Source organism: Pantherophis guttatus, chromosome 1 (genome assembly GCF_059756535.1).
Source record: "Pantherophis guttatus breed Tessera chromosome 1, ASM5975653v1, whole genome shotgun sequence".
NCBI classification, from domain to species: Eukaryota; Metazoa; Chordata; class Lepidosauria; order Squamata; family Colubridae; genus Pantherophis; species Pantherophis guttatus.
Genome location: NC_142063.1, coordinates 308,308,493 through 308,324,108, shown reverse-complemented (window position 1 = coordinate 308,324,108; position 15,616 = coordinate 308,308,493). Strand labels below are relative to the sequence as shown.

The window sequence follows — 15,616 nt, the reverse complement described above, 5'->3', positions numbered from 1 at the left end:
AAGGACACAGCTACAGTTGGAGGATTGCACTAGGAATGTAATGAGCTATTTTCTTAATCAAGCACAACTCTGTTTGGCATTGTAATGTGACAGGTAAAGAAGTTTTTCAAAAATAAGGCTGGATTAAATCTTCTAGCCTTCAAGTCTTTCAAATCTCATGCTGCCTTGTGAGTAAGAACGAACTGACTCCTGCTCAAGAGAGCTTGCAGATCTCCTGGAAGCTTTTCAAACTATTCGAGGGAGATCTATTCCATAATTTAAGATGCATTTTGTACAGAGAACCTATTGAATTTTCAGCATCAATGCTTCCATTTAATCTGGAAACTGCAAGCCCAATTCTTTAGGATGTATTATGAATATTACATATAGATAGCTATGTTCCTTAGCCAAAAGAAGATAACTTTTGCTTTTATTCATTTAAAATATGATTTTTAAAAGAAGAAATTGATTTCTTGCAAAATATGAAAGGGATATTTGGGGAGCATTTAGCACATTTTTTTTTGTTCTTAGCATTAAATGTTTGTTCAGCAACCAGTCTCAACATTTTTTAAATCTGCATTTTGCTCATTGCATTTACCTTTAGAGTTTATGCTGCAGAATATTTTTATTTAAAAAAAACTTATGCAAAAAGATCCAGTTACAGTTACATAGGTTTCATTGAATAAACTTCACTTGATGAGAAATCTATGTTGCACATCAATATATAAACTGGGGCATACTTGTGGCATAGTCTTCCTTGTAATACTACAGATAGATTGGACATATCTATTTCATTAGTTTTATCTACCCACAAGTTAAGATATCGGGCAACTCAGTTGGCTTCTGTCAACTTAGCTAAGTGGGCAAAGAGTGAAAATAAATGTATACATCTGTCTTATATACTCACATTAAGTGTGAAGTGTTTACAGGATATCTGCATCAAATGTATAGTGAGTTGCAGTTCTCAAGGAATGGACAATGGGGAAAGAAAATATTTAAAACACAATATCAAATGATATAAGCTAAAGATAAATACATCTGTTGGTACAGCAATCATTACTCTCCTTTCCACCATGGCCTGTTCTGAGAGGACCGTCATGCAACTTCTGTTAAATTACACAGTGTATCTAGGCTCTATATTAATATTTGTTTTGAGCTGGGTTCTATATTTCATCTGTTAACACTGAGCTTCAATGAAAAATTGAGTAAGAATTCATTCACCTCAAGGACAAGGAGAAAATTTGTGGGGGGCTGGCGGGGGAGGGGCGGAAGAGCCTTGAAATCAGTCAAACATATTCAATATGAAACCAGCTGGTTTGATTGATCTGTAAAGTCCTCTGGGAGACTTTGTAATTGAAATGTAGACTAGGAGTGCTTCAGATAAATAAATAAAATCAACACCTTAATAATATTAAATTGTTGTGCAATTTTTAAAATTGCATTGAATTCTCTTTATTTCCAGAATATTAGGAGAAATTTATATTTTTAGGAAAAAACCCTAAATATTTAATGAGGAAATATCCTTGAGAGGAGACTGGAACAGACTTATAGATGTATAGGTGTGCACAAACCTGAAATAAAGGTACAAGTCTACTGAGTATAGCATATGATACAACTATTTCATTATGCATGGATATTATAGTCTATTGTTTGCAAATGAGATATAATTTGGGGGAATAATTAAAAGGATGCTAAAAAATCTGCCCTTTGAGAAACAAAACTGCAGTGGTCATAATATTTGGATTTTATTGCATCCATATCACAGGATGTATTATATAAATAATTTATATGGTATGTTTAAGTGGATCATAATAATTATCAAGAATTATTTTTTTAAAAAAGAGAAAGAGATAGATGCAAAATTAAAACTGCTAAGCTTGACAGAGGTCATGACACATTAAGTGGAAGCTGAGTAAGAAAGTTGTGAGAGGAGGGAGACACACATAGGGAATGGTCCCAGTTTCTTGTAAGGTGCCTGGGTTTACTCTCACACCTTTCATTCTTCTTCGTATCCATATTGGTTCCTCAAGCACAAGGAAGAAACTGCACTCTTTCTCATATTCCTCACGGTCAAGTATTCTAAGGGTAATGTATTTCCTGTGGGAACACAAGACAAAGGCAAAACAAATGGTTGGTGTTACACACACGCACACACATGCTTTAAGTTTGACCCAGCTGTGATGGTGGTTGATGGTGATGATAATGGGGGGAACTCTGACCCACACATCCCTATTTTTATGTATGTAAGAGAGCAGAAAGCCTCGGTTCTGGAAACTTTCTTAGTGATCAATATAGTTAAGTAGATCCTAAAGAATTTAATACTGGAACTGTATTGCTATGGGCATGAAAAGCAAGCGTGGCATTGTTAAATTGCTTTGAAAGACAATGGATTTGCTTTTGACCATTCATTTGCTTCAGACCTATTCACTGTATCTCAATAGCTAATGAACATATTTTATTACAATTATCTTATGAACTTCACATGAGACACACTCTTATTACAATTATCTCATGAACTTCACATGAGACACACTCTTTTTCAGGCAGGCATTTTATGAACAATGAATACGTGGCTATTGTATGCATCAAACCGAGAGGCAGACTTTGCCTGTAGTATATTTGAAGGCATTACAGCACCTGAAAATATAACCTATCTCTCCCATACTCAATGTATGTTTGGCCTTCTTTGAATGAAGACAAAAAGAAGGATCTAACCTTACTTGCCAAAGTTTACTCTGTAGAAGAGCAATTTGAATCTGATCCTTTTGCATAGTTTTCTTTCCACTACATGGCACTGAGTCAAAAGCAGTTTTTGTTCAAATTGTACTTGAAGCAATGTAAAAGGTAGATTAGATAATGATAGTCTTGTATGACAGAGAATATGATAATTTAATTAGATTCCTCTCTGGCTAAAACTATGCCTAAATTTGACAGCTAATGGAATTTAGGATACCCTAATAATGACACTTCTGGTCAGTGACTCAGCTCTCTGCCCTTTTACATAGATAATGGGAATGTGTGTTTTGACAATCTATGAATTGGGATGTGCCAGGCATCCATGAGTGATCAAGACAGGTGCATTCAGGTAGGGCTCAGCCCCATATAGCCGATCCCCCACCTTTCTTTTCACTCATCTCCACCAGACGGGGCTCCCAAATTTCAACGTAGAAGGTCTTGTTTTTCTCATACTCCTCATCATCAATTACTTTGATAGATATCGTTTTGCTGCAACAGAGAAGAATAGAGATTCGAGAATAAGGGAGGAAGAAGAAAATGGGAAGACAGCAAATGTAGAGAAAGGACAAAGCTGTAAGAGGAAAGGAAAAAAAATTAAAGAAATTAAAGGATATTTTACAATGCTGTGAACCTAAGATAAAATGTTTCTATGATAATGTTTACAAAATTGTCTAAGATCACAATTGTCTTTGTGAAGGCTACATTTGCATGAAAAATGTAATCTAGTCTGTGCAAGCATACTGTTTATTCTCATTCTAGGACATGTTGACACAATAAATTGGTCATGTTAGTCAAAAGCCAATTTAACTGACCTGGTTTGGGAATTGTACATTAATGAAAATCTTAGAATGGTATTAGAGATTCTTAATTGTTTTAAGAAGAAAGAATAACTATTATTATTTAATAATAATAATTATTATTAAAATAATCTAATCCTGATGGCCAATGCTAACCTATATTTTCCTAATGATGTTTAAACTATGGGACAAGAACTGTAAATCTGTGCTACTGTATTATCAATAAATAAAATAAATAATCCTGTAATATCTTTATATCACAAATAGTCAAAATGCTATTCTAAAAGCATTTTTGGTAATATGAGATCCTTGCTTTAACCAAAGATGCTTCCAGCAGACATTTACTGCACAAATGTCTCTTCTTACAGAGCATTTTATTAGGAATACATTACTTCTATTATTTTTCTTTTTAGATTAAAATGGGTTATGTTGGAAATAATATTGAACGGTTGGGCTTTGCCTGACAGCTCTACAACCTATTTGCTGGAAGTAAACCAAGTGCATACATGCCTAAAAACGTCCACTTAGAGGTTAGAGTTTGATTTCCATGAGCCTCACGTAAGTGCTCATGAGAGTGTTCACCTGCCCCAAAAGGCTGTGTATCTTTTCTTAGAAGTAAATCTCCCAATTATGAATGAAATTACTCCCAGGTAAATAGACACAGAGTTCTGGTAAACACAGAAATACATGCAAACAGACAGATAGTTGTACCTATGAAGGAAAACCAGAAGAAAACCAGTGTTGAAAAGGGAGCTGAGTTTTACCCTTTATGGTAAAAGACCAAAGGATCTTTTGTGTCTGGAACCATATAGAAGAATGACAGTCTTCAAACGTGACTTCTCAACAACACCAACAGAGCAGTAGAAAAGCAGCAGACCCCTACAGATCCAAAGCTGTCTTACAGGATACCAACCTTTACTAAAAGCCCTATCTGTCCTCCTCCCTCAATACCCATTTGGTCCCATTCCTTTTACTACAGCTTTCCTAATTAGCTTCTTGCAGCTATGAAATATCTTTTGTGTTTATTTTCTCTGAGTTATTTTTTTTATTTTTGTGGGCATATGCAATACTATATCAAATTTATTTGCATCTGCTTTTATTTACTGGTTGAAATGCTATTAGTCTTGGATTCTACATGAGTAAATGTGATTCTTTTAGTCTAAACTAATCAGTTCTGACACTTCACGTTCAAATATTGTACACGAGGATGCAAAGGACACGTTATTATATGCCCCATAACTAAGACTGCTACCACATACAGAATTAATATCTGTTGTTTTTATTTAGCATCCATTTGAAAAGTTTAAGAAACAGAAATGTTTGTATATGGAGCTGCATGTTTTAGCCATTACTACCTTGGATTATAATGTATATCCCTAAGAAAATTATAATATATACAATGAGCAGTGCTGAATAGAAATAATAGTGAATGGCTCTTCAATTTTAATACATTTGCTAAGACTGGGAAAAGTAAAACCCGTAAACACACCACAGATGAAAAGTTACCTTACTTTGTTCCTTCAGAAAACTAGGCTTATTTGCTAGATTTGTACATCATGTTGAAATTGCAAAAGTTTAACATGTTAAGTCATTAAATTTATTCTACAGGAAACCAAAAAAAAAACAACAAACCCCCACACCCTAACAAAAAGCAGTATCATTAATAAGTTAGAAAACCAAATATATTTACAATAAAACAAGAATGGAAAACAAGACATTCATTTCAAAAACATTCAAACACACACACGCACACACACACACACACACACACAGAGAGAGAGAGAGAGAGAGAGAGAGAGAGAGAGAGAGAGAGAGAGAGAGAGAGAGAGAGAGAGAGAGAGAATTTCAATGCTCAAATTCAGTTCCCTCAAATCAATCAGCTTGTCCATTCATCAATTGCTCTGTCACTTACCCAGATCTTAGGGCTCTATATATCGAAGGGTCCCCCTCCCCCCCGTTTGCTAGTCTACTGTAGATCATGCCATGGAGTTATCTTGAAACATTCAGAGTATATTACTAATTTCTTTCAGAGCAACATGGCATGGTATTTCACCATTCCAATTTTAGCTTATGCTATTAACTTCTAAACTGCATACATATGAATATGCTTACATATGTGGGTGAAGCCAGATGAAAGCTTATAAATACATTGTGAAAATGGGATTCATTTCTTTTGATATGAAACAATCCCAGGTAAATTTTGTGATTATCCAAAAACAGTGTGGTAGAGAAGAGGACTGCTGACATATGTAATCTGATTTCAACACAATGATATTTAAAACGTAAGTTTGGACCACCTAAGAAATTTACACTTATCTTCTATTGTTTCTTTCGGGTTCCACCTTCTTACTTGTTCTAGGGAGGGAGGCACTGCACAGTGATGTAACACATATTTTTTATACAGAAAGTCCTATCATAATGTGAAAAGATCTTATCTTGAGATCTTCTAAAAGTATTCATAGACAACATAAATAGCAGTGGGTTATACAAACCAATGGAGTGATTTGGTATAAGGCAGCTTTCTATGTTTGTCTTGTTAAAACTTTAGATTGTGATTGAACAGTCCTTTGAACCAGGAATGCTAGTTTTCAGTTTTGTTTTGCTTTGTTTTCTTTCTTTCTCTTTTTTTTTACAAATACACTTTGCACTGATTTCCATGTTGTGGTAACACACAGCAGTGGAACAGCGTAGTCCAGCCTGAGGGTTGTTGGAAATGATAGATGTTAGTGACCTTGCTTGATAAATTCATCAAACTACAAAAGACATCTGGAAGCTGAAGTAAATAAAAGCTGCTGTTTCTAAACTCCTGAAGTTAGGCTAGGATATGTTTAAGTAGGGGGACCCATAATATTAAGTAAAACAGCACAAAAGAACAGATGGATGATATCACATCTATCCACGAAATCTGGGCATTAAGTATTCTCTATAAAAAGTATCCTCTATAAAAAGATAATGCTTTTCAACAAGCATCCATAGAATTCTGTGTATTCTCAGTCAGACTTTTCACACTTGGAAATGCCAAAGGATGGATGTTTCTTTTCCTGGCAACAGGAAAATGGCAAGAAAGAAAATTTGCAGAAAAACAGTTTTTTTTTCTTTCGTAAACAATGATTAATTTGATTCCTTTTCATCCAGGGAAGATTTCAGTTATCATTAAATCATTAGGGATGCTTGATCTAATTTCTGAACTGGAGGCGGTTTATGGAATGAGAAGTAGAAATAGGGAGGTACATCCTAAAGAGATGACATATGGAACATATGTGGATTATTAAAGACAGATAAGAATCTGTAGGGTGCCTCTCTTACTAATCTCTCTTAATCAGATGTACAGTTTGATATTTGTGTCTCCAGTGGAATTCTTCAAAGGAATACTGAGAGCTAGTCAGAACTGAATGATAAATATTGGTCAGAACTATTGATTCACATTATTTTGCCTAAATCACAAATACTATCCTTTTCTCCAAAGGGATTTTGGCAGGAAGAATTTTAGATGATGCTTGATGACAAATCTATAACTAATGTTTTAATGCTTCTTCTGGTATGTGTTTATGGAAAAGACTGTAGGTCAGTGGTAGATTAGATGCTTGGGAAGTTTTGATGCTTGACAATTCCAAGTCACGTTGGAAAGTCCAGAGAAAAGCTTACTTTTTGCATTGCTGTTTTTTGTTATAATCTGAACAAGCAGTATCCACAGGAGGGGAAGAATAATCAGCAACATTGCAATCTTACAGGTTTTTTAAAAATAGGACAATTCTAACCCTAATCCTGGACTGAAAAAAATATTCCTACTGTGAAAATTTAAAATAAAATTAATAAAAGTTTTTTTAAAATGCTTTTATCAACTCATTATAACTAGCCAGTGAGATACCGTGTTTCCCCCAAAATAAGACCCTGTCTTATATTTTTTTGAACCCTGAAATAAGTGCTTGGCCTTATTGCCATGCGCTCAAAAGCCCGTTTGGGCTTATTATCAGGGGATGTCTTATTTTGGGGAAAACAGGGTAGTATTACAGAAGTATTACAGATCTTGTTTATAAATATTTTATTTTGTAATTTGCTAATTAATTTTATTTTTGACATCGTATTTAGCTGTGCAGGAATTCTACAGTTGGTGCATACTATTATTTTATTTAAAAAACTGAGAAGCATACAACACACACACATCCTGATGTACAATCAAAGATGACATATGTTCTTGACAGAAATGACAAATGCAGCTATATTCAGAGGAATAGAAGTATTGGGGGCAGAACATCCTATTATCCACATAGCTTACAATAAGCACATGTTACTGAATTTTGTTTCCAGGCAACTGCATATTGTTAATTAGGAACAATAAGAGGAAAAACTAAGCTACCATTGTCTCACACTTTTTCCAGACCATAAAATGATGTTTTTATAGGAAAATACAAAATGTGTAATTTTCTTCTTCCATTATCATTATTATGAAGCTACCAATAGTACCTCAGTACAAAATATTTGTGACAGTGGCTTGCCTCAAAAGCCAAGATAATATTTCTCCATAATTTTTCAATGTCATTATTTCAGATGGTCTTGTACAATCTTTCTTAACCCATTGCTTTCTAGAATTGGTGGACTACAATTCTCGTGATATATCAAACAATATAGCCACAGTGGTTGGAAATGATCACACAATATATTTAGAAAGCACTAAATTGAAGAAGTGGGGATTTTGGGGGGGGAGAGATAGAGAGATTCTTGATTCGTTTCTTGTGAAGTAGTTGGATATTCTCTTTTGACTCAAAAGTTCTCGTAGATATATATTTATTTATTTTTTATTTATATGCCGCCCTTCTCCGGAGACTCAGAGCGGCTTACAAGGCGTTAAGCAATATTGATGGTGCTTCAAAAACTCATCTGACTAGAACCAAACAGAACTGTGCTAAACATTATGGGAAATTAGACTTTCCATTTGAGAATTTGTGTAATGGTATAAAGGAGGATTTAGATGCTACTGCTTCATATGGTATACTATTCATATGAAACAGTCCATCATTCAGATATTTTCCTCTATGCCATTGAAAACAGAGCAGATAGTGAGTGAAAGGATTATGGTTCTGTTTTTTCAACCACTATCACCAGGTGAAAGACGTTTTGCTTCTCATCCGAGAACCTTATTCAGCTCTGAAGAAGCTTCTCGGATGAGAAGTGAAACGTTTTCAAAGAAAAATAAGAAAGTCCAGTTGCCTCTTGAAAAAAGCACCTTTGGGACAACCATGACCTGAATGACTGAGAATCTCCATAGTTATCACCAGCTTTGTTCTTCAAATTTAAAAAGGAAAGTCATAACAGATGCTTTATTAGTGAGACTAACATATTAAGCTCTCTATTTTATCCTTAAAAGCCCAGCTGCATTTCCTAAAAGAAGTTAGATGAGAAAGAAATCAAGAACTTTTCTGTGTCAACATTTTGATTCCAATATAGAATTTACAGCTGAGGAAGGCCAAGCTGATTCATTCCTGTTGAGTTTTAACTGAGTGGGAAAAGTTGTTTGTTTCGTCAGGATTTTGATGGCCTTTGGTGAATTTCAATATTGTTTGAGTTTATTTTAAGCAATGGTTTGATTTGCATTTCTTAGAATTCATATCCGTATTCTGTTTAAATTACCATGACAAAGGTTCAAGGAACAGAAAAACAATTTATGAATATTTTAAATACACTTTTACTTCACATTGCTTCTCTATAGAAGAAGCAGTCTGTTGTTCACTTCATGAACAAAATACTTGTTTTTCTACTCTACTATATGATGGTAATGCATATACATCTGACCTAGAATTCAATTCAGTGACCACATTCTTACCACATGCTAGGCCTTAAACATACCTAACCACAAAAAAGAAATTTGTTTGTTTATTTATTTACTCATTCATTCATTCAATTTTATCCATGCAGCCTCCAGCAAATGTGCTAATCTTCTGTTTTCTGAATTCTCATATTGGAATTAGATTTGCTGAGAATGGAAACAAAATAAGATCATCATGCTTCTGACAATTTTTTTCTTGTTTTTTACTCGCAGGATCATAGCTACCTTGTGTTGAGTAGATGAAGATCAATCCTTTTCACTGAGTCCTATAATTTTAAATTAATATCCTATGCATTAAGATATGAATTCACAAAAACATGGAATAGCAAGAACCATGATGAAAGAATCTCATTTTTTGGCTGTCTCTCTATCTATTTTTGATTTATGGATAGACTATATTTTTATTGCTAAACCAAATCACAAAGATTAGCATGCTGGACAAACAAATTGGTAAGTCAATGTAAATTTCCAAAACAGCTATTAAAGGAATTATTTTCTACTCTCTTCCCCCGCCCCCCCAAGTGGAGTATCCTCTCAAGTGGAGTCTGATCAATATAACCAGATGTGGAAGAGACTGTCAGTATATTTATCCAGTGTCTAAATTGTAACAAGCTGTTAGGCATCTGTTAGATCTAATAATTGGAAGCTGAACCAGATGAGATGAAGTGGATATGACAGGAAGCAGTTAATGCTGGAGAGCTTATTTCATTTGTACTTTTTGTTCAAAACAAAAAAACAAGGTGTCTTCTTACTCTACTACTGAGGTTATCATTTCTACATGTACAGAATTATGTACAGAATTATGAGCCTCTATAGGACAATTTAGCAGAAGCATGGCCAATCAGGGTTTACACAGATTATGCCATTAAATTGTAATGTAATTAAACTTTTAAGTAACATGGCAATGGATTCATTGTTTAACACTTGACCTGTACATATCTTCTCAATCTTTATTTCTGCTGCTTTGGTGACATGGAGATGATGTAGTGCTAGCATACAACTTACCCTTACTGCCTCTAGTTCAGAAATATTTGTGACATGGTAGCAGCCCAGTCATATATGTTTAAATGTTTCATCACTAGCTTTCACTGCAATGCTCACATTTTATGAAGGGTTCCTCTTCCCCCATCCCACTTTTTAACAAGTGATAACATCTGATATTCCTGAGGGCAGTTAAGAACTTCGGACTATAGGAGATTATAGCAGGGGTGAAATCTAAAATTTGTTACTACCGGTTCTGTGTGTGTGGCTTGGTGGGTGGGGGGTAATGTGACTGGGTAGGTGTGGCCAACTTTTTTTTTTTTTTACTTTTAAAAGCATTTTTTCTACAACCTTAAGAGGTTGCAGAAAAAAATGCTTTTAGAAGCTTCTGACGATCAGGCAAGTCAGCTGGGATCGCCAGAGGCTTTTAAAGGCATTTTCCTCCCCTACAACCTCTTCGGCTGAAGAGGTTGCAGAAAAAAATGCTTTTAGAAGCCTCTGACGATCCCAGCTGAGCTGCGTGATCATCAGAGGCTTTTTTTCTTTTTACTTTTAAAAGCATTTTTTGGCAGATGAGGTTGTAGAGAAAATGCTTTTAAAAGTAAAAAAAACAGCCTCTGATGATCGTGCGGCTCAGCTGGGCATGGGGGGGGGCAGGGATTTTTGCCATCGGATCAGGTGATCTGGTCCGAACCGGGAGCATTTCATCCCTGGATTATAGGCAGAAGAGACATTTGGTACCTGAACATAAATATGCAATATCCCTCTATGCTTTTTTCCCCACCAGGTTGCTCAAAACACAACACATAGCATAGCTATGTTTTACAAAAATTACAAGGTATCAGGGGGTCTATATGACTGGCTTCTCAGAGATAACACAGATATGGAGCTATATTTCCAATCAAAATGCTCCCACTTGAAAAGGTAAGTACATGCCTATTTTAATTTTAGCTCTACAGATGTTCCCTCCAATGAAATGTTTCAGATAACAGAGATGAAAACTGTTCTGGAAATGCAACTAATTCAGCCTCTAAGGATGATGTGGACAATTTTCATTTATATATTTTCCTGAATAAATAGCATTTATTTCATCACTATTGCAAATGGCATTTTACCTACAGATCTAGTTTACATTCAATTTTACCTAATCTATAATAGCATGGCAATCATTTGACAGAACCCTTATTGCAACATGTAAGGGAAATCCTTACAAAGGGGTTTAAAAAGTACAGGCTATTTATGATATGATAATGTCTACAGATTCTGGCTGGAGAGTAACAGAGCACACCAACAGGGAAAAGGATGATTAAGCAAATGTTTTGCAACTTCCAGAAGTTGAATGTAAATATCACTGGCACCCACTTTATTTCTATCAGTGCCTATTTTTTCATTCACTCATCCTGTACATGTAAAAAAAAAAATCTTTCTCCTTTTAGCCCTTTTTCTACATTTAAGAAACTTGAATGCCTAATGTAAATTTTTATCTCAACTTACTTTTTAGTCAATAAATTTTACTTATGTCCAAAAGGCCCAAAAGCAAATTACAAATATAATCTAAACTTGCATTAGATAAAAGTTTAACAAATAAAATGTTTAATAAATATTACATAATATATTTGAGACTTATATCACTATACTATATATACCACAAAAAGAACGGTCTCCTTTAAAACAGAACTGGGAAACAAAAGACCGAGAATAATTGATTATTCATGCATAATTCATAGAACATATTTGATGAATTGTTTTTGCTACCCAAAAAGGCATTCTATATTCACTCGGGAGGAGTCTTGCATCTGTTGAAACTACACTGGAATCTCTCTCAGGCATGCTTAACTCTCTTTAGTTATAAGAAATTATTTTAAATGTTACCAATTTGCATGAATGAATTTTATAATTTGATTAGAGTTAATTTAAACTAAAAATGGGAATGCTACATGTTACATGGCTGCCATGCTCTAATAAACTCTTTCATACCGCAAAAAAGATTTGAGGGAAAAGGAATAGAGAGGTAATAAAGATAATATACCAACTCCCATTGCCCCACTTTTCTCACAGTCCCTTTCCTCTCATTCCTCCTTTTCCCCGTGAATTTGAGTTTCTATTTGCAACGGTCTTGAGCACTTCAAGGAGTTGAAATAGATTTTTTAATAAGGAAATATTTTTTTTTCTGTCACATATTTCAGGAACCACCCCTCCAATCCCGCAAACTCTTTCAGCACAGAAGGCACCACAAATGAAATAATTCTATACCAACAAACCCTAAATTTTCTGAAGTTGAAATCTAAACTGTGTCTATTGTCTAAGAAAGGACTGCATGTTTTGAGACAACTAATCTGCTCAAATTGCTCAGTAAAGTTCAGTTTAACTGAGTTCAACATGCCCATCAATCAAAATTACTTCCCAGGGTTATTTTTATAAGGGCTCTGATGTTTCCATGTTTCTGCTCTGCCAGGCCAAGAACTCATTACAAAATGACACAATTTACTTTTTTGTTTCCAACGCTATTCAGAGTGAACATTTCCTTTGCCCCATGAAGACCACAACTGGATCAGCAACACTTAAAGAAAATCTCACTTATATGAGGCATTTTTATGAATTCCACCATATTATTTTTGTAATGCAGTGATTAGTACAGGATATTTTTTGTAGTGTGATTGTGTAATCTAAATGATCTGTTTGGCTTAGCTTTGGAAACACGGAATAACTATCAAAGCTTCACAGAGTAGCATAGAGAGAAAGGGAGGGGAAAAGGGTGGTGTATGTTTGCTGGGAAGCTGATCATTAAAATTTGTATAATACTTACAGCTATTGTTTAATACTTATTTGTGTTATGATATGGTTATAAATAGTATTGAAAAAATATTGAACAAAATAAATTGAACAATAAATTGAAATAGATAGCTATATTGATCGGTGATGAGCAATCTATGTTTTCACTGCTGAAATTGGTCTTATTAAAAGGTTACTTGCAAAGGGATAATTTCAAGGTAAAACATGTACATTTTCCATTGCCAGTAACAACTATTTTGGATCTGAAATGTTTGCTCTTTTATCAACCAATGGAACATTTTGTTTATCTGACTATAAAACTGAAAGCAAGATCTCAATTTGGACAAAGAACTTTGTTTTGTATTGTTTGGGTTCACTGAGAACACATGTTTGTGCTTAACTTTATGGTAATCTCCATTGTTTATATACTGTAGTTTCAACTAAAATAATTTTACAATTTTAATTTGTTAACATAAGTCACATAAATGGAGCTACCCTTGCCTATTTTTTTCTCAATATAAAATACTACCTCAACAACAATAGTAAATGCCAGTATATCTGTTTCCTATCATTAGCTATAAAGCACAAGGAGAAAAGGTGCTATGTAAAATTATATACAAGAGAAGAGTCCTATTTACAAAATACATTTAAAACTTGGTGCAAAAAACTGTTTGCAAGTAAAAAAATTGTTTTCTGATGCCACCCACTTTTGAAGTTATTGGATGTGAACCAAAGGCTCGTTGCAGCAGATAGTAAGTGGAAAATGGAATAGTAGCACCATTTCGACACAAAAATGCCTGTGCAGAGTAATTTGGATCTCAGTATATACTTTTGCGTATAAATGAATAGCTGACAGATATCCTGAGCAATAAATAAGGCTGTCAAGATTTAACCCAGAAAGTACAGAATTCAAGATTAAAAGAGAATGGAGCAAAAAGAAAATGCATTTGCTTATTTGGATTTTCTTTACAAGAGATTTTCAAATCTCAGCAAAAGTTTTGAAGTCTTTTTCCAGGAGAAAATACCAGAATAAAAAGAGACATTAATTTTGCTAGGGTAAAAAAAATGACTTTGCTTCCAAAACTGGCTGATACCAGGCTTTTTCATAATCAAACTGTACTTGTTATTATCTGTCAACATAATGTATATGAGACATGATGACAACCTCTTTAATTTCACAACATATAGACAGACTTAACCATAGTTTTAATTGGAAAAATGTGACCATCCTAGACCAAGCCCAAAAATGCTAAGGTGTTTCTAGAAGCCTGGCACTCTGACAAATTAGTCATCAATAGACACGTAGACATTATCAATATCTATAGACAGAGGTGGATTTCAGCAGGTTAGCGAAAATTTTGAGTTGTTCGGAGAACTGGTAGTAAAAATTCTGACTTGCCCCACCCCCATCTATTCTCTGCCTCCCAAGTCCCAACTGATTGGGAGGAAATGGATATTTTACAGTAACCTTCCCCTGGAGTGGGGTGGGAATGGAGATTTTACAGTATCCTTCCCCTGCCATGCCCACCAAGCCACGCCCACCAAGCCATGCCCACAGAACCGATAGTAAAATTTTTTGAAACCCACCACTGTCTATAGACTATACAAAAAAGACAATCAACTAGCCAAAAAAAGGAACACCTACTATCAGCACCCAGATCAGCATAGATTTATTCCAAGATTAACATCAGACCAACAATCAAATAAACAATATCCTAATCAAGAAAGTGCCAAAGAAGCCAACAGCAAACAGCTCAACCAAAGAATCTTTAAGACCACCCCCACCAACAGTGACAGGACAAGACACTAGAATATAAACTGAGAGCAGCAAACCCCACTCCTTACTAGCACTGATGATGTTACCTAGTTTGGGTAATGATAAAACACAATCATTTTTGATCTCAGTACTTCCCAGTCACTTTATCTCAGAATAAGGGAGTCTGCTGTTACCTAATATTTCAATTGGCATACATAAATAATAGCTCCTCACAAATATGACAGTGTAGTGACACTGAAATTGGAGCTACTTGGAACAGCAGAAAATTGCAGCCAAACCTATAGTGGCTTCTGACATTCTAACATTAAGCCCTTGAGACTACCACCTATCTGGTACTAGGCACACCAGCCTGACAATAAGGTCCCTCTTTACAAGATGTCCCTGCAAATAAAAGGCAGTGCTTGTCACTATTTCTCCAAGGACTACCCAGGCTAATAAAGTGGTAGTAGTGTCTGCCCTGTGTTCCACCCTTACCGTCCACTGGCCCCAGGAGAACAAATTTGTTTTGGATTTCCTCCACTTCTACTGAGACAATAAAAACATAGTCCTAATGATAAAATGATCCTTTTTCTTTTTACAAAACATGTTAGAATACAGTTGCAAAGGCTCAGCAGGAATCCTCATTTAAGTATCAAGTCCTTCACAGATCTTTGCTTTGGAACAACTTCTAGCTGTAATCACATCTAGCTGCTCCAATAATGGTGGTGGTTCCCACACTGTCTGAGTAGCCTTATGCAGCCTGATTTACAA

The 15,616-nt window shown here is 35.0% G+C and overlaps 1 protein-coding gene across 6 annotated transcripts in view; it reads right to left on the bottom strand.

Annotated features, from left to right (window-relative positions):
- SLC8A1 (solute carrier family 8 member A1) overlaps positions 1–15,616 on the bottom strand; it is a 287,632-nt gene that overhangs the window by 60,986 nt on the left and 211,030 nt on the right. For 4 of the 6 annotated variants that reach the window (XM_034427508.3, XM_034427507.3, XM_034427511.2 and 1 more), the window contains exon 3: positions 3,098–3,204. In XM_034427508.3, coding sequence (XP_034283399.1) covers positions 3,098–3,204 — 107 coding nt within the window. Of the gene's footprint in view, positions 1–1,972; positions 2,077–3,097; positions 3,205–15,616 lie in introns of all 6 variants that reach the window. The other 2 variants (XM_034427510.3, XM_034427513.2) reach the window with 1 other exon arrangement.